General features: G+C 42.4%; 1 protein-coding gene across 3 annotated transcripts; it reads left to right on the top strand.

Annotated features, from left to right (window-relative positions):
* The first annotated feature begins 4,004 nt into the window (after positions 1 to 4,004).
* Positions 4,005 to 22,614, top strand: fubp3 (far upstream element (FUSE) binding protein 3). 3 transcript variants are annotated; one of them, XM_086053865.1, is made up of 19 exons: positions 4,005 to 4,164; positions 7,327 to 7,438; positions 9,989 to 10,019; positions 10,116 to 10,165; positions 10,291 to 10,362; positions 10,669 to 10,726; positions 10,842 to 11,004; positions 11,085 to 11,183; positions 11,719 to 11,823; positions 12,141 to 12,243; positions 12,385 to 12,485; positions 13,585 to 13,717; positions 17,116 to 17,276; positions 17,513 to 17,586; positions 17,685 to 17,761; positions 18,641 to 18,697; positions 19,729 to 19,791; positions 19,879 to 20,006; positions 21,143 to 22,614. In XM_086053865.1, the coding sequence occupies exons 1-19, from the start codon at positions 4,072 to 4,074 to the stop codon at positions 21,149 to 21,151; spliced, it is 1,689 nt and encodes a 562-aa protein (XP_085909991.1). In that variant the 5' UTR covers positions 4,005 to 4,071; the 3' UTR covers positions 21,152 to 22,614. The 3 variants fall into 3 exon arrangements, with proteins under 3 accessions (XP_085909991.1, XP_085909992.1, XP_085909990.1); XM_086053866.1 differs by having other exon boundaries at positions 9,986 to 10,019; positions 19,729 to 19,782; XM_086053864.1 differs by having other exon boundaries at positions 9,986 to 10,019.
* Positions 22,615 to 24,201: the final 1,587 nt, after the last annotated feature.

Genomic DNA, 24,201 nt, shown 5'->3' with positions numbered 1-24,201 from the left:
CATCCAAAGCTTGAAAAAAGACACACTTTGTGTATTTGTTCACTACAATAGTCTGGGGATCATTGCTTGCCGTTTTTGGGGAGATGAGTTTGCTGGCGTCAAGTGTGAGGCGGAAGCGAAGAATGCCACCAACAATTCCCTGACTGCTGTCTCGCCTGCTCGCCAATGCGCTTTTCTTTCCGCGGCCACTGATGTTTGGCTTCGTCGTCAGCTCTTGTTGTCGGTGGCCCGTTGCGAAGAATTACCTGCAACAACCACAAATGGAAAAAAAGAAAAGGAAAAAAAAAAAAAAAACACTTGCGCGAACTTCTTTTGTCAACTCCCGGTGCAAAAAGCTCACAAACAACACCATTTAGCTATTATTTCCTGTCAGGCAAACGTTTATCAGGAGACAATTTGTGCGCAAGAGGAGAATAGGACCGGTGGAGGCCAGGAGGGGGGTCAGGGTGGGACAAATAGTGGAAAACATCCGTCATTTTCACTGCGGGGTCCCACGTAATTGAGTCATTTAAAATACAGATACACAAGTGGATCAAAGCAAAGTGGCTTGAGGAGGATAGAGGAGGGTGCAAAGTAAAATGGAAAAGGACTAAAAACAAGTAGGTGTATAGCTGCCATTACTGGGCAAAACGCCACTGTTTATCTTTGCCAGCTGTCAATCATCTCGCTAATGCACAGGTGTCAAACTCGAGGCCCGGGGCCCATATCTAGATCACTTTTAGCTGCAGATCTTTTCAAATGTAAAATTTTTTTAAAAAACGTCAAAATGTAATACCTTGAAATTCATTGTAAATATACGGTGCACTACAAATACAATTATTTCTAAAAAGTTAGCCGAGAATAAAACTGAAATTCATCAAACAAATTAAATGCAGTATGGTTGTCAACATTTTAATTGTTGTATTTATTTATTTAGTTAAAAATGCTAACAGAGTCGACTGTAAAATCTTAAAGTGGTTAGGTTTTTAACATGTAAAATAATCCCAACCTGGTAGAATATCACTATTTATATCTGAAAAAAAATGGAATGAATAAAAGGAGTACCTGCTTGGACAATAAAAAATGTGTAAATGCACAGTCAGGTGGGACTGCTTGGATACCTCTGAGGTCTCGGCGTGAAACTTTATCCGTTTCATGTTTCCTGCCTTTAGAAAAGGATGCCCTTTTCACAACGGCGTCAATTATCAAGCAATTACAGTTTCATGTGGCCTCTTCCTTCCATATTGAGAAGGAGGGGGAGGAGAAAAAAAAGAGTGGACGGTGGACCGATGTTGATGTTTCATTTGTTCAGCTGTGTGTGTGTGTGTGTGTGTGTGATATTTGATCCACAGTCACACGCACTCTTGTAACGCACTGATTGACTGGCAGGACTCCAGGAGCTCACACACCTGCTTTAATCGGGCAGAATTTAAAATACAGTGAGGGGGGCTAAGTTCCAGACCCACCCGCAATCGGTGAAAAGTCGCGATACACATACTTCAAAACACACTTTCATACGGCGCCAATCAACAAGGAGAGTGACTACATTCTACATTCGCTGAGTTCCATGTCACTCAAGAGGCCAGGCCTGCCTTTTAAAGGCACGCACACACACACACACACACGCACACATTCAACATCACAGGTACTACAGTGTAGAATGTGAGGACAAAAATGCCTGCATCTCACGTGCATATACTGTATTACGGTATCTTTTGCATGAAGCTTTAAAATACATCAAATACATACATCGATGTTGGTCAGGAACGTAACTGCCGCAATAAACGAACGATAACTATATGCGATATAGTGGAGGTGCAAATGATGAACCATAATATAGAGGGCATTCACTGAAAACAAAACAAAAACCCCAAAAGCCAACACTTAACTTTACATTTTGTTTCCCAGCTGCCCACCATCTTCGAGCACATTGCAGAGCACATGGTAGCAATATGTGAGCGGGATCATACTTCAGTCATGCTAATTTTGGGACCTGGTTGGGGGTTTGCTGGTCTGCGAACAGCTGTAGATTCCCACTCAGTCGCTCCCATTCTCTTGTGGAGATGATGAATTGGCCAGAGGCTGACGTGGAAGAGAAACTGATATGTGCAACGTTGAAACGTTAACAATCTTCTTGTGTGGGAAAATAAATGGAACATGGTTTGAGCAGCTCCACATCATGAAAGGGCAAGCACCTTTGTACTAGTCAACGGCCGCTTTTATACAATCTGCAGCATTTGCCATAATACAGAGATGTTATCTCTTTCTACCTTTTGACCCGCCAATAAGTTATTTCACCTCTTTCATTGCAACATATTGGTTTTATTTTCATGAATACAAATTACAAATTGTTACAAATATGAAGGAACTGTTTACCATTCATGTTTTTTTCAATTGACTGAATGCAGTGTATTTTTTTTGTTTGTTGTATGATGTTGTGTTTTTATTTTCTATTATTTTTTTCCTCATTGTTGTATTATTTATTATCTAATTCTTAATTCTTGATTTTATTACTATTCATTATCCAAAAATAAATATGTGTACTATTAATTATTTTTAAAATATAAAAAATAAATCCATACATCTTCGTATCAGTCGTCATAATGAATATTTTGATTGCATTTTCAGCCTCTAACAAATGCATTTAAATTTATATTTTATTCATTAAAATTGCAGTATTTTCATTTTATTGTATGAATGTTTTGCATTGTGAAATGTTGTCTTTTTAAAAAATATATATATTGTATATATGTGTAATTAATTTAAAGCAATGTTAAGATAAATTATCTCAATGCATATTTTATATATTTGGGCCTTTATTTTTATTTTTATTTGTTTTGGGGTCACTGATGGTGTAGAGTTATATTTGCCTGATTTCAATTTTTTAATATGAATATGGCTTTTATTTTGAGAATATTTATTTGCTATAAATGTATTTATTACATCAATGATGTCATGTCATGTCATCTTCCAAACCGCTTATCCTATATAGGGTCGCGGGGAGTTGCTGGAGCCTATCCCAGCATCAATGATGCATATGCAATTGTTTTGAACGAGAAGACTCCCAGCCACAACTCAGCTGCAGTGTGTGTAGTACTGTATAGTTTCCAGACCACACACTGTTCAATGCTAGTTCTCACTGAGGTTTGGATACAATTTATGAAGCGGGGGACTATTTTGCATAAAGATTTGGGGAAATTTGCAGCAATTTTACCGAGCTTTTTCTTCTGTCTGGCTGCTGGCATTTTCCAGATGTGCGACGACAGATGTTTCCACATGTGCAGCAAAGGGGAAAAGTATTATTCTCACACTTTTTCAAGTGACCCACAAGTATCATGCCCATAATTTCCACGCTGCCCGCACACAAGCCAGGCGATTGTACCACTACACCATCAGCGACTGCACAGTGCACAATGAATAAATTCCTCAAAATTACTACATACATTAAAATAGATCTTTTTTTTTTTTATCAATTTAGCTTTGCTTCTAGACAAGAAAATACAGTTTGTTACTATACAGAAGGTAAATTAATAAATAAAAACTGTTGATTATTGTTTAATGAAACCCTTGCTTCAGGTCCCTAAGATTAACCTGCAAAGAAAAAAATAAAAATAAATGACTAAAGGTTGCTTCTCAAATGAAGTCATTCATTCGCAAAACTGCTCCACAAAGAAAAAAAACTTCGATGCTTGATATGTTGCTGTTTTTTAAACCTAAAAAAATCTTCCAAAAAATGCTGATAAACCACATACTTATATTTAGAAGCCAAGCAAAACAGGGGCTGCCCCCCAAAGAATGTTTAAAAAAATAGTTAAAAATATTGAAAAAATATTGGAGGAAAAAAATCTGTGAATAATTGCATCTGCGGGAGTCCTACTGCGCTAATACGGTGTCCGTTGTAATTCATTGTTCATGTAATCTTGTATGATAAAGTTGGGAGAGAAAAAAAGGACGTTATTCTTGTCTTCCTGTTCGTGATGTCAATCCTCTCGCGAGATTCCGCTCCTCTCGGAGCTTGGGCTTGGCACATGTGCTCTCCTCCCCCCTCCCCCTCCCCTCCTCAAGTGAGCCTCTCAGCTGCCGAGGCGAGTGATGATGATGGCGGAGCTGGTTCAGGGACAGGCCTCGGTGGCTCAGCCCGGAACGAAAGATGACTTCGCAGACACGATACGCCGAGTGCGACAGGTAATAAAACTGTACCGGATGGGAAGCCCCGCAAAAGAAACGCATGCGTGGGAGGATGGCAACAGTTTGGCTTGCGTGGGACCCTCGGCTCACCCTCCACCCCCTCCCCGTCAACCACAAACCATTCCTCATGCACCCAGCTAGCTCGTTAGCTCTCGGGCTAACAGCCACTAGCCGAGTTAGCATAGCTGAGCCGACAGATTAAGAGTTGTACAGCCGAGACACGACTACGCTGCTAACTCTGTCGGACATAGCGAGTCGACGGCGTCCCTCCGGAGAGGGGTGACACGTTTTCCCACGCGAGACGCCGACACCCGGGTGAACGCTGGAAGTTTTAAGTTAGCACAACTTCTGGCCAAGTTACGTCGACAACCTGTTGTCAAGCCCCCCACACCACCACCCCGCATACACACACAGAAGTTGCCTGTTAGCATTACTTAGCATGTTAGCTCCTCTCAACCACGACACCGAGAGCTCAGACGCCCGGCCGCCCCCGTGGCTGACAGCCTCAAAGTGGGGCTCAACTTTAGCTGGAGTGTCTTGACACGCTGTCAGAAAGTTAGCTCGCCGTGGGGTTGTAAAGCCACCGCTGCCCCACTTAGGTCAGAAGCCGAAAACAACCCACGCTGTGTCCACTATCACTTAAGACTCTTCGAAACCGTCTGCCCCTCAACACGTCGCCGTGCCAGCCGAACGTGGCGCTTATTTTTTGGGCTCACGTCGTACTTTGCTCGCGGTAATAAACACGAGTGAGCGAGCTAGCACGGGAGGCTAACTAAGCTCGGCTAGCTTAGCGTATTTGGTAGTATCTATTGGGAGAGTTAGGCCATGTCATGTAACGTCACCTGCCCTAAATAAGCCGCACTCCACGTATTTTTCCACGGCAAATGCCAGTGAAATACTATAACGTCAAGCAACCTACATTTGTGTTTTCCACTTGTGTTGGCAAGACGTCAGCTAGTGTCCACAGTAGACTTTAACTTGGTTCACATAGAAGGTATCAGTGCACAATATGAAACAAATTGATTTACATGGACCCATCATTATCTGACAGTCTGTTTAAAGATGATTCCAGTGTTTTAAGCATCACTTCCCTGTGTCACTTGTTAAAGAACTTATGACTCTTTGTAACTGGTGCAAATGCACAAAACTCTGTCCAACAAAGACCTTTTTTTGTTGAATCAGAGATTAAAGCGTTCATAACTTTCTTCATCTTTAGCCTATTTTCATGAGGTTCTATCATCGGAAAGCTTGTTAAACACAAAAACAGACATCATATAATAATACTGAACTGATTAACTGAAAATGATTAGAGAAAGTCAAGGGCCCAGGTTTACAAAATGTTGCTCATGAGCCACACAGAGTTTGCAGATGGCGGTCAGAGGTTTAACGTAGCACTCAAACATACATATAAGAAAACAAATGTAAGAGTCATGAATGAACAAACATTCCATAAGTTGATATTCATTCCATAGTAATGAATACATATAGCAAGTTAAGAAGTATTTGTAGTTCTATTACATTATTAACAGTTCCTAGGACACATTTATATAGGATGGGGATTGAGTTGATCAATATTTATTTTACTCATTCACTGGCAAGGAGTTATTTGTCTTTTCACAGTCCAGCCATTCAATCCCAGGAACCAAGAAAATATTTTTAAAACGTTGGGGTAAAAGAGGGTGTGAAAATGTCTGGCACTGAATTAGTTAAGCATTTATGGAATTAGCATTGGACATACGTGGCCCCTAAGTTGGCATTGATGTTAAAAAAACAACTTTGTGTTCCCTCGCAAAAAAAAACAACTTCCATGTTCCCTTGCACTGATGGTGAGAGAACGCAATTTTTTTTTTGTGTGTGTGCAAGTGAACGTTTTTTTTAAATGTGTAAATGCACATTTATGTACTTCCGGGTCATCTTCCGGGTAAGCGAAAGCAGCAAAAATGGAGCATTATCACCCGAGGGCGAGTTTAATTGAATTACTTTGAAATTCGCTTGGAATACAAAGACATAAAATCAGTTCTTGATATTAAGCACTGTTTTCAAATAAGTGAAGGACATCTGAAGCGAGTACTAAACAAAAGAGGACATCTCTTGACCGCAAGAAGCGTTCCAACTACTCCTCCGTGATTCTTCCCTCTCCGATGTACTGTCGTCTCTCAAACAGCCGCGCATTAGAGGCTAAGCTAGCTCCCAAACTGACCCGGACTACATAAACATGTATTTTTTTAAAATGCATTCCCGCGCAACAACATTTTGCGTTATATAAGGGCAACGTTTATTGCGAGGGAGCGCAAAGTTTTTGTTTTTGTTTTTTACTTCCATGCCACCTTAGGTGCTCCTTATTGGAAGTGAGTAGAAAATATGAGCCATAATGGCGAAGCAGAGTCACATTACAAACGACCTGGCCATAAGCGGGCCCAAAAGGATGTGTGCGCAGATCGACCAATTTGCATGACATTTGGTAGAGGCAAAATGTGGAACAAAAGATTATGAAAAGTTACCTTTTTGTGTATTTTTTTTTTTAATACTATTCTGTCAAGCCCTACATTTGAGCTTTCCACATACATGGACAAGATACACAGATACTGTATTCATCAACATGGGAAATTCTGTGTTTCAGTAGTCTCCACATTGGGAACAACACAAGGCAAAGCAGACATTCCAAATATCACAAATATGAAAGATATTAAACATGGCATCTTTGAAAGCCTTTTTTAAACCGCAGTAGCCATGCCTTACTTAAGCTGACTGAAACTTGGTTAACATGGGCTTTCTAATAATTCTCACACAAGTTGAATGTCTGAAATCATATTCTCGTTCCAGGACTTGTACGGTTATTTATGCAATAATAAGCCCCTGAAAGGTCTGCAAAGACTTTAGATGCCCATACGAATAGGCGCCATGTGATTTGATGGTCCTAATGTATTAGAATGTTGCATAATTGGTTTGAATCCTTGCATTTTACACCAAATTTTGGAGAGTTTCCATCATTATGCCTTTTTATCGTGCAGTGTCTGAAATCTCTGGTTAGCTACTTTTTACGCTTTTTTTTGGAAACAGTATATCCTTGTTAAATACTGTCGCTTCAAGCACCTTCCTTCGGAGGCTTACCCATTACGTTGGCGAAACATCACGTGTTTTGCTGTGGATTCTCTCCAGATGGCCGCCAAGATGGGAGGAGAGCAAATGCCAAACCTTCACAGTCCCTCACCAGTCATCGACCCTTCCATCTATGGCTTTGGAGGCCAGAAACGCACGATGGACAACGGAGGCAAGTCTCACCTTGTGTTCATACGCTTGCTTTTATCGCACCATCACGCAAATAATCATGAATAAACTGTTTCTGCAAGTATTCACTCATTTTGAATTTGATGCCTGCATTACGTTCCCAAAAAAAGCTGGGCCCGAGGCATGTTTACCATGGTGTTACATTACCATTCATTTTAACAACACGTAATTGTTTGGGAACTGAGAACACAAATTGTCGAAGCTTTGTAGGTGGAATTCTTCCCTACTCCTGTTTGATGTACATTTCTGTTGCTCAACAGTCCTCCGCTGTGTTTTGGGCTTCATTATGCACCTCACATTTTCAGTGAGAGGTCTGGACTGCTGGCAGATTTTATATATTATATTTCAAAACGTGCCGCCAACTGCAGTTCTATTACAAAACCATCCGGGCTGTTTTGTCAGAATGTGACATCTCCGTTTCAACCAGTGTTCCAGCATTGTTGTAAACAAGCCAACATGGTGCCGCCCTTAACTCATTCACTGCCATTGACAATTTTACTTGTCTTTTCACAGTCCAGCCATTCAATCCCGGGAATTTATTTATATTTTTCTCAAAATCTTTCGAACGTTAGAGAAAAAAAGAGGGTCTGAAAATGTCAGGCAGTGAATGAGTTCATCATGGAGCCGCCTAAGACTTCACGTTTATCTCGTCATGTAATGTCCAATTGCGTTCATACCCCTCCGTGTCTTTTTTGGGTGTTGTTGTTTTAGCGAATAGGAGCATGTTGTGAGTTCGTAGAAGCAGCGAGAGTGTGCCACTGCCTCACTGCCCCGGGTTCGAGTTGTTGCTCATGTGGGGCTCACTTGTTTTCTTTGGTGGAGGAGTGTTCCTCGACACCTGCTCCATATGTAAAGTGCCTTGAGACAGCCTCCTCTATTGTTTGTAGTCAGCGGTATAAGTTTCTGAGCTAAAGTATACCCATGCGATGAATTGCCCGTTTCTGATTTGAAGATGTACGAGTCCATGCATTTTCCAGTTTTAGGCCAAGGGACTCTTTGTGACGTCAGATCCACTGTGCATAATACGGTTTGCCCTGTTCCGGTTTTGCACAGTTCAGCCATGTATTCTTAGTCTTGAGTATGCGGCCAAGTAAGAGTCTTAAAGATTTTTTTTTTCCTTCTCAAGCAAAAAAAAAAAAAACAATACCAGGAACATTGTGTTCTAATTTGCACATAGTCATCGGAAATCAATGGCGTTTTAAGATACCACAGATTTCCCAGCGATGTTGAAGTAACTCATGATTTTGTGTATTGCATTTGACCAGAACTTGCTTTCCTTCCCACCGCAGTGCATGTAAACATTTGAAATAAAAGCAGAAATAGATGCGTTTAAGAAAAGGATGTGCAAACGAAAAATTAACTCTGCAATTAGATTCCTAATACATTTTGGGTGAGTGTCCTTGCTGTTTGTTGCAAGGTAACAAATGCACAAAAATTAATTTATGAATCAGTTCCTGGTTTGATCCCTAACATGTCAAACATTTGGCAAAAATGTTGATCAATGTTTTCCAAAGTAAAAGCTGGTGTTTGCAGCTATTTTATTTTGAAAAAACACAAAGATAGTCAGTTTACTTTCATGGAGGACTATAGAAATCTCAGAATATTTATTTTGGCGAGGCTAAAATTGGAGTATTTGCTCAATATGTAATTTTTTTCAAAAACATCAGAATGATTCAATTTGTTAATGTTAATTGTAATCCCCCGAATTCTGACCCAAAACAGCCCAAAAAATATAATTCCACAAAATTGGCGGGAAAAGCGCAAACGGGCAAATCCGCGATACCGAACAGCGAGTTTGCAGAGCTCGACTGTAGCAGAGGAAACGCGTTTATATCTTCCGCCACATGCAGTCGGCAGGCAGCCAGTTTGCCATCCCTGTGGCTAACGCTAACCAACGTGTTTACAAAATCTGAAAAGACCGAGCCGTATTTCGGCAACGCGATTATGCGCAAAGAGTCCCAAAAATTGGAATTGTCACTTGAAGCATGTAGTGTACAGTAAATCTATCATAAGTAAAATTACTGTGCCGCGCGTGGCCTTACATGCTACATTTCAGTTGCCTCCTTGTCTGAATTTCGCACACCCACTCCTTGTATTTATATTCATAGCTGTCCCTATGTCAAGCGTGAAGTGCAATGCATTTCCAGACGATGTGAAACGAGTGCAAACCAGCATAAAAATCGTCCACACCGGCTACTATGTGGGCGTTCACACCCACGACGGCACATCCTCCGCTGAACCCTGCCGGACCCTTGCTCACTGCTACCCTGTCAACATTCAATCTGAACCACCTGGCCAGCCGAACTTGTCTTTTGGATTGAAATTCTCTTCAGTGCACCCCATTTCCCTCCCGCTGCGCGTCAGACGGCAACGTCGGTCGATTGGCGGCGGCATCCGTTCCCCATCAGCAGAAATGGCACCTCTTCGTTTATCCACTTGATTGGATCTCTGTTGCAACTTTTGTTGATTGCCCTGATTGATTGTCATTTCTTACACGCGAACATCCGTTCTGTCTTGTGCTTTCTCTCAGTAGGCAACCATCTCGGCGCAATGGTACATCAAAGGTGAGCAGAGCGTCCTCTCATTCTGGCCCTGTTTTTTTTTTTTTTTTTGCATTATCCCCGATCAAAGACGATATTGATTGTGTCATAATCTCGCAGGGCTCTCACGACAGAAGACTTCAAAGTGCCTGATAAAATGGTGGGATTCAGTAAGTGGCTTTGAGTTCGTTACAGTCGCCGCAAATGCGTCGCACGTAATCATGAGTATTGACGTACTCAGCATCACTACGTCTGCGTTTCAAAAAGAAAACTATTTCTTCTCATTTACAATCAGTCATTGGAAAAGGAGGAGAGCAGATTTCAAGAATCCAGCTGGAATCTGGCTGTAAGATCCAGATAGCGTCAGGTGAGTTCAAGTTTCAAACACGTTTTGTTACAGCATTACATTTGGATGCCCCTTTTTATTAAAACAAAAAAAAAAAAAAAAAAACACACACATCAGTGTCAAAATGGTAAGCAATAGGGACACTTGAGCTAAACATGCATACACTTGTAGTCCCCGTGAATTAATCGTCCGGCCGATTTAATCGGCTGCTATTAGCTCTTAGATTAGCAAAAAATGCGCCTTATTTGTTTTAGAGATGAGCACATGACAGCGTAAAGCAAAGATCAAGACATTCAGCAATTATCTGTGTTTTTGCTGTTCCTGCAGACAGTGGAGGCATGTTGGACAGGCCCTGCACGCTGACCGGCTGTCCTGAGAACATTGAGTGAGTCCTCCATCCACATTTTCTCCCCCCCCCCCCCATCCCTCCTGAAACTCTTGTGACTAAGCAAAAGAAGGAGAAATAATGTGCGACTAATGCGCCACGACCCCAAACGCAGGCAGGCCAAGAGGTTGCTGAGTGAGATCGTGGAGCAGTGTCGCTACGGTCCGGGCTTTCACTGCGAGATGGACGGCAACGGCGCCATCCAGCAGATGCTAATCCCCGCCAACAAAGTGGGCCTGGTGATCGGCAAGGGGGGGGAGACCATCAAGCAGCTGCAGGTGCGGACGCGTCTCCGCCCGGGTTCGAACGAAGTCGTTTTGAACTTATGTCTGTCTGAATGTGTTTTTCCGCCGCGTAGGAGAGAACGGGAGTGCAAATGATTATGATCCAGGATGACCCCATGCCAACTGGTGCAGACAAGCCCCTGAGAATAACTGGAGACCCCCACAAAGTACAGGTTGGTCCTGCGCCCACGACGATATTGCATCTTTCAATTGGGGTCGTCTGTTTTCCGACAGAACACACAGAATATTTTTGGAGCTTATAATTGGCCCGCGGCATGAGAATACGTAGAATGCGTGTTCAGATACTGCCTTAGTTAAATTTTTTCCATTTAACTTTTTTCAAGTCTTGGCTCAAGTTTTTTTTGTATTTGTGTGTGTGTGTATTCATTTGATTTAGCCTTTGGTTGCGCTTGTGTTATTATCTCTCTCTTAGAAAACCACACACACACACAACCGTACACACTTACAAGCACAATAAGAATTATAATATTCGAATGGCTAAAATAAAGGAGGAAGGGGGAGTTTATTGCTATCCTTAACTATCGCGTTAGTACCACACGTTAAGACTTCGGGTTACGTCACCATATGAACAGAACTTGGTTGTAAGCAAAGGAGCCACAGTATTTATTTAAAAAAAAAAAAAATTTAAAATAGGGGAATTGAATTGTTTGACTTTTGTTGCCCTTTTTTTTTTTTTTTTTCTTTCAGCAAGCACGTGAACTTGTGGTCAAGCTAATCAGGGATAAGGACCAAGGAGATTTTAGGGTGGGCAGGGCTGACTTTGGATCCAAAATGGGTGGAAGCAGTCTGGATGTAAGATGTTTTTCTGCATTTTAACACAAGACACATTTGGTATGTTTCACGTTTTATGATTTAAAATCGCTGAAATTCACCAGCTCAAGATATCAGAATATTGCATAAACAATCAAAATTATTAATATAGAAATTAGGTAGCAAATTGGCCTTCTGAATTTTTTTTTTTAATTTACAGTGCCTTTAATAAATCTGTTTGACTTTCACTTTTTGAATGAGCTACTGAAATAAATTGTCTTCGCTGCCATATTCAAATTTATGGAGATCCACCACAACTGGTGACTTTTGTTGCTTTTTTTCCCCCCCTACTTGATCAGGTGGTAGTGCCCAGGTTTGCAGTCGGCATCATCATTGGCCGGAACGGAGAGATGATCAAGAAGATCCAAACCGACGCCGGGGTCAGGATCCAGTTCAAACAAGGTAAGACCATCTAGGACACTCCCGGGTACAGCCCATTTCAAATGTGATGATTTTACTCGTTTTGACGGGCGTCTGGTGCTTTTTTTACCGCCTCGCTGAATAGCCATGCCCCCTGACCTTTCGTGTCCTTTGACCTCCTAGATGATGGAGTCAGCCCGGACCGTGTTGCCCAAGTGATGGGCCAGCCTGACCACTGCCACCACGCCGTGCACCTCATCAATGAGCTGGTTCAAACTGCCCAGGTACAGAATGTGCGCCACCTTGTTGGAAAAGTTCATATATTCCAGGGAGGCTCATTGATGAGAAAATGCAGGGGCTGGGGGGCGCTTGCTTTACGGCAGTACGGAAATATGATGTTCCGCACAGCGCGGTATAAAGTACTTTGCGCAGCGGTGTAAGAATACGCACAGCAAAAAGGCACACTCGGTCAACATTGTACTTTTTAAAAGTTTTTAGTTTTGTTCTGGGGGTTTTTCCACGGGCTTCAGACAGTCGCCCATATAGTTTCAAGCGTTTATTGAATAAATAACAAGCTGTCGATAACAAACTGCGGAACGCACGAATGTAAAAGAAAAAGCAAAGTGCTATAGTGGGCCAAAATTCACACACAGTCAGAATTGATTTTACAAAAACAAGTAAGCTCGTGCACAAGCTAGGTCGCGCAACAAGTTGAACTTGAAATTCATGGTACCACTCCGTAGTATGAAAAAATACAGTATTAATTGGGAAAATACGCACACCCGACGGCAAAAAAAAACCCAAATTAAATATTTGGGAACATTTTAAATGTGACAAAAAGTTTAGATTTGAAATCAACAAATCTCGGGGGTCCTCAATTTATAAGAATAGCCAAAGTAAAAAATATTTACAAATGTAAAATATCAAATAAAATAAGCTACACAAATATAATGATACAAAAGAAGTGTTGGACAAAAACACAAAATTACATTTGAAAAATAATAGAAATTAGGCCAACAACAACAACGATTTTGGGGGCAAAACGTTGGTACAAAAGACACTTACCAAGGGTCCTCGGTTCACTGCCGCCTTGACGTAGTTTGTGCAATGGCGTAAGAATACACGGTGATGTAGCACAAAAGGCCACGCTCACCTAGCGCTGCGCTTAACGTCTTTCATGAGCTGCTTTTGTGTTTATGGTGTTGTAGTGTTTTTCATGCAGATTTGATTGGCCACCAAGCGTAGGTCAGTGACAGATTACGTGCTCAGAGCACTCGCAAATTTTGCTCAGGTCACCGCCATATGACAGGAACTCCGCTGTAAACAAAGGACCGTAGGCCTTATTTCTCAGCTCTTGATGAGTTTTTGCTTTTTCCTCGACAGGAGCGAGACGGCTTCGGGGGGGTGATGGGACGCCGCAGCCGAAGTGACTGTAACATGGGCGGCGGTCTCGGAGGGCTACAGGAAGTGACGTACGCCGTACCCGCCGACAAGTGCGGCCTGGTGATTGGCAAAGGTAAGAAGCCCTTTCCAGCCTGTATTTTGACAATCGTGCCAGCGTTCCAAAGTGCTCTTCCGATGAGCGCCGTTCATCTCCGCGTAGCCAGTGTATCCAGCTCAACAGATTGCCTCACCCCCGCCCACCAACCTTTGAATAAATGAGCGCCGCCCTGCCCTTGAGTGAAACCGACGAGGGGCGAGTGACCACCCCCTTATTCCCCCCCCCCTCCCCTCCCCCACCGCAGGCCTCATGTATATAGCACAAGTGGCATTCATTGGCTTCACTAAGGGCTTAATGATGGGGATAATGCGTGTAATGTGACATTAATTGTTAAAGGTGCATAATAACAGCCCTCAATCATGTGGAAGGCCGCCTGGCATCTAATGAGCCTCTTTCAGCCCGATAGAGTGCAGCGAGGGAATGAATAGGAGGAATTAGCTTATTGGCTATTCATGCCCACTCTATTGCCAGCTATTTAAAAGTCATTGACCATTGCATTGGAATAAGGCGTGCGTGCGTGTGTGTGTGTGCGTGTGTGTGTGCGCGCAAATTTCTCTTGCTGTGTGTGTGCACGCTGTGACGGCTGAAAGGTGAGTGTATGCGCGGGGGTCTCTTTACCAAAAATAAAAACATGGCAATAGAAATGTCAAGTGGCTTTTGTGCATGTAGCGGGCCAAGGGAAACAAATAAACCTGGGCGTTGCGTCCCCCCCCCACCACCACCACCACCACCATCACATTAGCATATGAAGTGGGTCAATATGGTTGAGATGGCGGTGGGTCTGGGTGCTGTCAGCCGACCCTTAAAGGGTGCGGTGATTAATATCTTTACGATGCCATATGTAGCCCGTTGCCCCCTGCTTTTGACCCTCCCACACACACACACACACACACACACACACACACACACACACACACACACACACACACAGTCACTCAACGCCACTTGATGGATCTCGCCACCCACCAACCTGCTCCCACATTAAAACAGGCTTAAATTCATTGCCGTTTTCCACCCCAAGTAGCCGAATTGAATGCTCCCTTCTGTTTCATCCCCCCTAAACACGCAAGTGTGAGCCGCAAAGCTAACAAGGGGGCATGCAGGCTTGAAAAAGTCGAACAGCAGCCGATTTTGATTTTTATTTTGTCCATGGCGGACCCCAAGTGTGTCACATGGCCCCCCCGTTTGAGCCACAAACCAAATATCAGGAAAACTGAAATGGTGAAAAGCTGTTTAATGCAGTCTTATATCGTTCTCAGTCTTTGCAGGATTTCACAAAACACCTTCAAACACGGCATCGTTTATTAAAAGCAAATCCCGGAATTCCCGTTAAAGGGTCTTTAAGAACCATTTAGCAGCAGCTCCCTAAAGATGGGCGTGACCCGCGTCCCCGTCCCCCCCCACCCCCGCCCCCCCTGCAGCACCAGCCGCTAACCAGACCCTCTGAATACCGTCACCAGTTGCACTTTTGTCTGCCTCCCTTTCTTGCGGCGCACTAAACCAGTCTCATTAATAAGACCTGTATTATCTGCGCTGAGTCCAGGCCAGTCCATGAAATGAATAGTCGGCCTCTTCATCGCTCTCTGCCGTCTGACTGCTAGAGCTCATAATGGCTTCATTAAGGCAGAAGTTTCATTTGCTTGACAATGCCTTAATGGCCCATGCGCGGTCTGTTGGCGTTGCAGAAAAAGGCTCCGGGAGGAGGAGAGTTTTTTGATGAGCGTTTTCACGCGGGGGGTCAGCCCGGGTCATCCGAGTGTCAGCCACAAGTGAACAAATGTGTAATTGATGTCGGGACGGCCCCGGTGTCCCCCCCCCCCCCCCCACCCCGCCCCGGGGGAAGCACCCTCGGCCATTTTCCCTGCATTCGGTTCAGATGTGTAGGGAAGCGCAAAGAGGGCTGGTGGCAGTTGTTTGGCCCCCCCACTTCATTCACTCCCTGCTCTCATCACAGAGGACAACACCAAGTCAAGAAAGAAAAGGCCGAAAAGAGACAAACGATATCCCGGGAGGAGGATACGCTTCGATTTTGGCCCCTTTCTCCTGCCGGCTATGTTTCATTTCTCCCCGCTGGTGTAATTGCTCTCCCCACACGTCGGGAAGCTGGCATCCGATGCCGGGGTGGGGGCGCAAAAGATGTCTCTCTTTTGTTTCCCCATTTGCACGGATGTTACCAAAGAATGGCAGGGAAGTGGTGAGACGCATGGCAGTCGATCGTAAGGTAGCGTCGCGGCGCGCATCGTTCTGTCATGTGACCCGACACGGCGCCGCGCATCGTCTCTTCTCGCGTGGCGCCACGGACCACAAAAGGGGCGCATCTGCGGTGCCAATTCCTATTTTAATGCCCGTATGTGTTTGTTTTTTAATGCTCTCTTTGCTTGCGCATTTCAAGTGACATTGTATATCTCATGGCTGACATTTGAGTGCGAAAACTAGGCGATGTTGCTTCAATCCCGCAGTGTTAAAATCCAGCCTGAGTTTGTGCCACTTTCAAAGTGTTTTTCCCCCAAAACAGAAATTGGGTGATTTGGGGTGTCCACTGTTGTTCATAAATTATATTAGCCTCACAGTAGGGCTGTGCAATTAATTGAAATTAAATTAAAAATTCAATTACGATTATTACACTCCACGATTACAAAATTGGCATAATCGTAAAAAACTGTTATTATGGATTATGGATTTATTTATTTCCCTGATTGTTCATACAGGGAAATCATACTTGAATTTATCCACTTTTTTTATTTTATAATTAATTTAAAAAAAAAAATTCAACCATGCAGTGTAAATCCAACTGTGAGAAATATTTACAAAGAGCTGTGCATTTCAGTTTCTCCGCCAAGTAACAATTGGAATTTTACGAACATAGTGAACGCCTCAGCTTCGAGCAGTTTTTCAGACAGTCATCGTAGTACCCTAATTGAGTTAGAAAATAACAATGCACTCTCAGCAGTAATCTAAACCTTATAAACGCTCATGTACTATACGTGGAGAAATTGCATCTTAAAGGCCATTTGCGAGGATTTGCATGGATAAAGTTCACTTAGAAAAATATTCTCAGCCAGCCATGCCATTTATTTCCAAATAGTAGAACAGCCACGAGAGGACGCCGGAGACTGGTATCTGCGGTGTGTCGCGAGTACTCGATACCTTAAGGCTGGTATCGGCCCAATGCTACTCGCCCATCCCGAGTTTTATTGATCGCACACTTTTCCTTGTGGGTTTGGTTCATGTGCAAAGTTGAGGCACAAACTGTTGCCAGAAAAAAAAAAAAGAATTATGTCAGACTGCAAAAATCTGAAAGAACATATTTTTGGGGTATGATAGTTTGATCGTATCTCCCACGGCTACTTACATACAGTGTGAAAGGTGCTGTCGAGAGCGGTTTGTCGTTAAGGCGTCCGTTGCTTCCGCAGGCGGCGAAACCATCAAGAACATCAAAGAGCAGTCTCGCGCCCACGTGGAGCTGCAGAGAAACCCGCCGCCCAACACTGACCCCAACGTGCGCATCTTCTCCATCCGAGGCACCCCGCAGCAGCTGGAAAAAGCTCGCCAGCTGATCGACGAGAGAATTGGGGTAGGTGGTCCGGCTATTGTGCCCCCCCCCCCCCCCCGCTTATATTCATGAGCGCACATGTCGCCACTGTGATGGTGGCGGTATTGCGTGGTCGCAGGGATGACACCAGAGGTTACACACCAAGAATCCATCAAATGGACTTAATGGAGTGCATCAGTGCCCGGCCGTGCCCTTTGACCTTGTCTGTTGGCTTCCTTTTTCAACACAAGTGTGGTCTCACTCTCTCTCTGCTGCAGGCTCCCGGGCTGGGAGGGAACGGCAACTTTGGCTTGAATCCGTACAACCAAGGAGCAGCCACTCCTCCTCAGCAGTAAAGTCAACTTTTTTTAAAATTTATTTATTTATTTTATTTTTTTCCCTTTTTCTGTCTCATCAACGTGCTCTTGACTCACCTCATTTTCCTCACAGCGGCCCTCAAACCTTCATGACGGGAGGATGGGGGACAACTTTCCAGATCTGGCAGCCTCCAAGCCAACAGGACCATAGTGAGTTAGACTCGTGCTTAGTGTGGTCACAATACCAAAAGTCTGTCTCACCTGTATAAAGTACCTCGATACCGATTCTGGCCCGATGCTATCAAAAAGCTAAAACAAGCCGTGGCACCACATGTGGATGAACAGAGAAGTTGCAAGAGGATTTACAATTGATATATTTTCATTCTCTATAAAATGGAAAATTGACGTGTCGGCTGATAAAAAATATATATAAATAAAACTACTCTCGCAGCTGATGAAATTTGTCGCCTTATTAAGGCTATTTGCTTATCACAAACTAGTTCTGCTGTTTGACTGAAAGGGAAGTCTTTTGAATGTGTCAAACGCAAACACGTTGCCATTTGCATTTGCCATAAAACTGACGATAGTCGGCGGTCAGCGTGCCCGTTGAGCTTTGAACACGCCTCCGCAGATGGCCTGTAGACATTTCTTGTCCAGCACACGCTCTGACAAAGGCAGCGGCCACTTTAGACACAGTTGGAGAGTGATGTTGATGCATTTTATTTTTATTTTTTTAGGTGCTGTGAAGTTTTTTTTTTTGTTTTTTTTTAGGGGGGGGGGTGTAATGTAAATCATGCCTTGGCTCCCCAAGAAAGAGTTGGGATGCAGTTAGACCACCAGGCTTCGATCATGTGACCACATGGAAGTCACATGGTTGGAACAAAATTGTCAGATCTCAAATTGGTGGGAAAGCAAAAGAGTCTTTATTCCGGTGAGGGTTTTGAGACATGATGATGATGATGATGATGGTGGTGGTGGTGGTAACCACCTCTTTCCTGTGCAGACGTACTTTGAATGAAGCCTCCATGGAAATAATCAGGAAAGAGAATTGCACATGAGAAGCTGACAACGTTATCTGTCTGCTTTCAGGTCACAATGGATCCCAGACGGGCCAGATGGACTGGGAGCAGTATTACAAAAAGCTAGGCAAGTGTGCTAACTCTATTTTTGATTTTTTTTTTTTTTTCTTCCCAACACACACTCTGCCATCTGCGCTGTACATTATCGAAGGTCAAACGTCCGCGACGGCGGTCCCAAGTTCATTTTTGTTGACTCTCAAAAGAAAAAGAATGTTGCTAACGTTAGGAGCACTGTTGTCATTTTTGCTCGTGTCCTTTTTTGGAAAAATAGAGGCGTCGGGGAAAAGTCATTTCATATAAGGAGAGTGCCGCATTATATATTTTTTGATGATTGAACATTGCAGCGGATTATTTTGACCCATGAACATTGTTGTTCAAAACAAACATAATAGGAGACAGTCTCTAAACCCGGCACACAATGATTTTGAGAGTATGACTGCAGGTGTTGCGGTGATGTCGTCGTAGGAGCCATGCCAACGGTTCGTGTATATTGTGGTGATTGACTGTCGTGACGTATTTGTCGTCGTATGATTACACAAGTTTATCAAAAGGTTTTTTGTTTCCCAACTAGATTGGGTGGGAAAAATCACTCTTGACATACACCCCACACCACAGGATCATTGCTCAGGATAATCGCTTATAGGCGCTTCCTTAGAGCGAAATTCAACCCAAATATATTTTTTTTCAAGAATATTTTCCCAGCAGGCCCACTAGTTGAAACACGGCGTTCTGATTAATTTTGCGTTTGTGGAATATGAGTTAATCCACTGGGGGCGGCCATTTTGTCTTCTGTCGACTGAAAAATGACATCACAACTACTCACAACGACCAACCACGGCTGACCTGTCTTCTGAATCTGAGCCGTGATTGGCCGTTGTGTGAGCAGTTGTGATGTCATTTTCAGTCGCCAGAAGTGACAAAATGGCCGCCCCCAGAGATGGCTAAAAACGAGTGGATTAACACTCTTATTCCACGAACGCGATATTTATTAGAATGCCCTGTTTCAACTAGTGGGCTTGCATAGAACATATTCTTGAGGGGAAAAAAAAAGTTTGCTTTTAAACGGAGAATTTAAAAGAGAGTTTTTGTCTTTTGCAGGTCAGCAAGGCCAGCAAGCTCAGAGCGCCCCTCCAGAATACAACAAAGCCTGGGGTCAGTTAAGTGAGCTTAGAGTACACACACACACACACTCATCTCCTCCTTGTCTCCTCATCTGTATTTTGATTTGATTTTTTTTTTTTTTGTCAGGACAAACTTCGACTCCTGGCTCTCAGCAGGCTTCCAATCCAGACTTCAATGCCTGGGTGGACTTCTACAGGCAGCCCATGGCCTACTTCAACCAGGGCGCCCAGCAGACTCAAGCCCCGGGCCTTCAGGTAAGAGAGACGACGACGCGTTCTCTCATTGACAAATCATCAATACAAATAGTCATACATGGCTTCAAAATTCCCCGTGGCTGTGACAACGCTTTGGCATGTGCTTGAAGCACCCTTGCGGGAGACTGCACGCAATCGAGCTACGCGCTGTCCAGCCAATCACGAATCACAGATAGCGTTGGCGTAGGCATGCATCCAACACAAATACGACAGTGCAGACAGTAATTAACCAGTTAAGTGCTGTTTTTATCGAAAACAATTGCTTTTCAATAAGATAAGATAAGATAAGAATGCCTTTATTGATCCCACAGTGGGGAAATTTTCGTTGTTACAGTAGCAAAGATATAGGTCACACAGGGGCGGCGGCATAATGTGGCCATTAATGTATAACATTGACGGCAAACATTTAGAATCAAACCTATGTAGATATACGCAGTAACATGTGTATATACACATGTGTATACACACCAACCTACATCTACATAAAAAATATGAGGAACACTCATTTCGGCCTGTACATAGTACAGAGGAAAAAATACTCTAAGTGACAGTGCTGCAGTGCTGTAGTGAAATGTAAGGAACAGCATTGGATAAAAATAAAACTAGACTAACAGTAGTGGGGAATGTTGAGTATTGCACGGTATTACAGTAGTGGGGAATATTGGGTATTGCACAATACGAGCTCAGGTGCAGGACTGCACAATTGCACTAATGACCGCCAGTTTGTAGAGACTACACAATGTTCTTGTTAAAGCGTCTGACAGCAGCAGGCAAGAAGGAACGGCGGAATCTCTCCTTTGCACAGCGAGGGTGTAACAGTCTGTCACTGAAGGTGCTATGGAGTGCTGTTAGGGTGCCCTGGAGGGGGTGGTCCGTTTCAATGTGAAAAATTCATTATATGCAAGTATGTGTGTGTGTGTATATGTATATATATGTGTGTATGTAAAACAAAATGTCCATTTTTAATTGTTTTCTTCTGCTTAAAAGTTTAATAAATGAGCAGCGCTTAAGTTGTGCATAGTTCTAAAATGTTGATGTGGAAGCTATTACTAATTTCATCCGCTTATCTGTTTTCACGTGTCGCTGTGTGTGAACCACTCACTACATTTTGTGCGTGTGCGTGTGTTGTCCCTCAGGATCACTAGAGAAGGTCTCATCGCAGAGGATGAAGATGGCCCTCTATTCCCTCTATCCACCCCCCACCCCCCATTTATCTTTTCTTTTGGTTGTTTTTTTTAGACTTGCAGCGCCTTGAAGACTTTTCTTAGTGGGAAACACTAGCTGTAGATTGGTATTATGATAAAATATATTTGTAATCAGCAGAACCTTTATTTGTTACTAAATGCTTGTGTACACTGTTATTTTGATTAGAGCGTGTTATCTGGGATCCGGTTTCTGTTTTTGTTCTTGGCCAAAATGAAAAGCGCGTGTGCAACATTTCAAAGAGGCAATACGTATATACGATGTGTTTGTTCCGTTTCTTGCGGCTCCGCGTTGATTCCGCTTAGCAGTCTTGAATACCTTTATTTTTGTTGTTGTTTTGTCACTAAAGAGCGTCTTTCGATGATTATTTTTACATAATTCAGTGAAATGAAACTGTGATGTTTTGTTACAGCAGAATGTTTTTTGTTACATGGTTTAAGGCGAAGAAGAAAAAAAAAAGCAATAGTTCTAATTTAATTGTGCGTTGTATGCTGTTTATTCATTCATTGTCATTTTATTGTACTCACTTAATCTCACACACACACGGGGGAAAAAGGTGCAATATCTTATTTCATGTTTGATATACAAAGATGGCTTCTCTAATATTTTTGACCGATTTTTTTTTTTTTTTTAACTTGTAGTTTTATAATGTTTTCCTTTTTTCTCTCTCTGGAGGATAATTTATTACATGGATCTGATTATATAAGATTTAGAGGGATGTTTGCCTTTGCTACCTTGTAAAAGTATGTATATATACACATATATATATATATATACACATATATATAAATCTATATATATATATGTATATATATATATGCTCATGTATTTGACTGTTAATTTAAAAAAATGTTTCATTTAGAATGATCTTTCCTGCCACAAGTATTGTAGGAAAATTGTCCCTCTTTTTTTTTCTTTTTTTTTTTTCCCTCTGTTCTTATTTTCTTATACTGCTCCAAGATTGTGAATGTGATTGAAATTGGATGTTGCATCTTATGAAGAAGAAATATGTTGGGTTGTGTTTGTTTTTATTGGGTTTATGTTCTGCGTGCGTGTTCAAGACTGCTAAGCCTCTGTTTCCTTCTACCTGTGTGATTGATTGATTGATTGTTTTTTTTTCTGTTATGTTTTAAGAAGTGTTATGATCAAAAAAAAATAACATTATCCTTCGGTACCTCCTGCTTCTGTCCGATGCTAATAACTTTTTAATTATTTTTTTATTTCTTTGTTGTGTGATCTAATATAAAAATATTGACAATGACATGTCATCGAGGAGAACCGATTCTTGTATTAACGTCATTTCTTAATGAAAAGGGATATATAATTTGGAAAAAAAAATGTCTAATTATGGTGGGTTTACTTTTGGTGTACAGTTAACCATGTATTAAAAAAAACATCCAGACTACCTTCATTGTGTATTGTTATACAAGCTGTTTTTTTTTTTTTCTGTTGGGTGTTTTTGTTTTTGACGCCTGAGAGTTCTATTGTGTAAATACAACCATGATAGGCCGATTGTATGTTTTATTAGCAGAAAATCTATTTTCTATATAGCCTGTTGACAGTTCTCAAAAGTCATAATAAATTTTCCGCAAGCCTCTCTTGTGGTTGACCTCCATTTTAATATTCGCTCTTCACACTTGTCTGTGAACAAATGATCTGCAAAGGTCTTAAGATTTTGATGTCCACATTAGGCGGCTCAGCAAAAAACGTTTCACGATTTAGCGGCATTATCTGTTTAGGTTAGCTGCTTCCTATTTTGGCCAATTCCTTGGATTTTTGTCTAAATTACAGCCTTGGTTTTCATCCAGAATGGCTCCCTTGGACCAAAATGACAGATTGCCTCTTCCTTTCTGGGTATGGGCCAGTGAGTCTTTTTCTGTTCACTTATGATAGATGTCCACTCAATTTTGTCACCTGGTGAAACTGGTGCTTTACAATTTAGCATCCCCAATCTGTCTTGGCTACACCTTTCCGCTTGAGTCAAATTCCCTAGTAAGAGTTTGTCAAAATACGACCTCTAGGTGAAACTGATCTGTCATTCGGATACCTGCTTTCAATCGCGGCTCATTTGGCCGATTTTTATCAAAGTACTTCTTCAAACCAAAATGGCTGACCATGCTCAATTTCAGGCATGAGTCCTTGAGACTTTTTCTTGTGTTCCGTAATGATAGACATGTCTCCCCAATTTCGTGGGAATCGGTAAAATTGGTGTTGGAGCGGGGCCTCTGAGATATTTTCTAATTGTCTATGCACCTTTTTCAAGGAATTTATTTAAAATGACTGCTTGAATCCAAAATGGCTGACTTCCTGTTCAATTTCAAAACATTGTCATATTTCCTGCCATGATAGACTAGTCCACCCAATTTCCTTTCGATCAGTGAAACCGGTGTCATTTTTATGATTGGGAGGGGAAAAAAATCCCCTGAAAACAGTAATTTCATCAATTCAATTCATGGGTTGTGTTGGGTCAAATTATTGGGTTATTTTTCTGAGTAACCGAGGTCGAATCAACAATCTGTTTCACGTGGCCATTGTTAACTCAATTCCTATGTTGTTGGTTTTGGGTCAATTTTTTTTGAGCAGCCAAATTGTTGGGTCAATTTAACCATTTGTTTTCTATGGCCAATATGTGAACCCAATTCCTGTGCTGGGTCAAATTTGTGGGTTATTTTCAGAGATGGGAAAACCTCATCCAGAAAGTAAAAACCCCGCCAGTGGCCAGTATGTTCACCCAACTCCTGTGATTGTTTTTTGGTCAAATTTTCTGGGTAACCAAATTGTTGGGTCAAATTAACCCATTGAGTTATCGTGTTATCAAGTAATATTTTTCCACGCATGCGCAGATCTGGAAAAAAAAATAAAACGCCCATCGATGTGTGCGTGATCCTTACTGTGGCCCAGCGGTTGGGTTCACATCATTTTCAGCTTTGTGGGATTTCTTAGTTCATCACAAGTCCCAGTACTTTACACACTTAAATTTAAAAGAGTTTTG

The sequence above is a fragment of the Filicampus tigris genome, chromosome 15 (assembly GCF_054856515.1).
Source record: "Filicampus tigris isolate MCC_2025a chromosome 15, RoL_Ftig_1.0, whole genome shotgun sequence".
NCBI classification, from domain to species: Eukaryota; Metazoa; Chordata; class Actinopteri; order Syngnathiformes; family Syngnathidae; genus Filicampus; species Filicampus tigris.
This window is presented reverse-complemented; position numbering and strand designations above follow the sequence as displayed.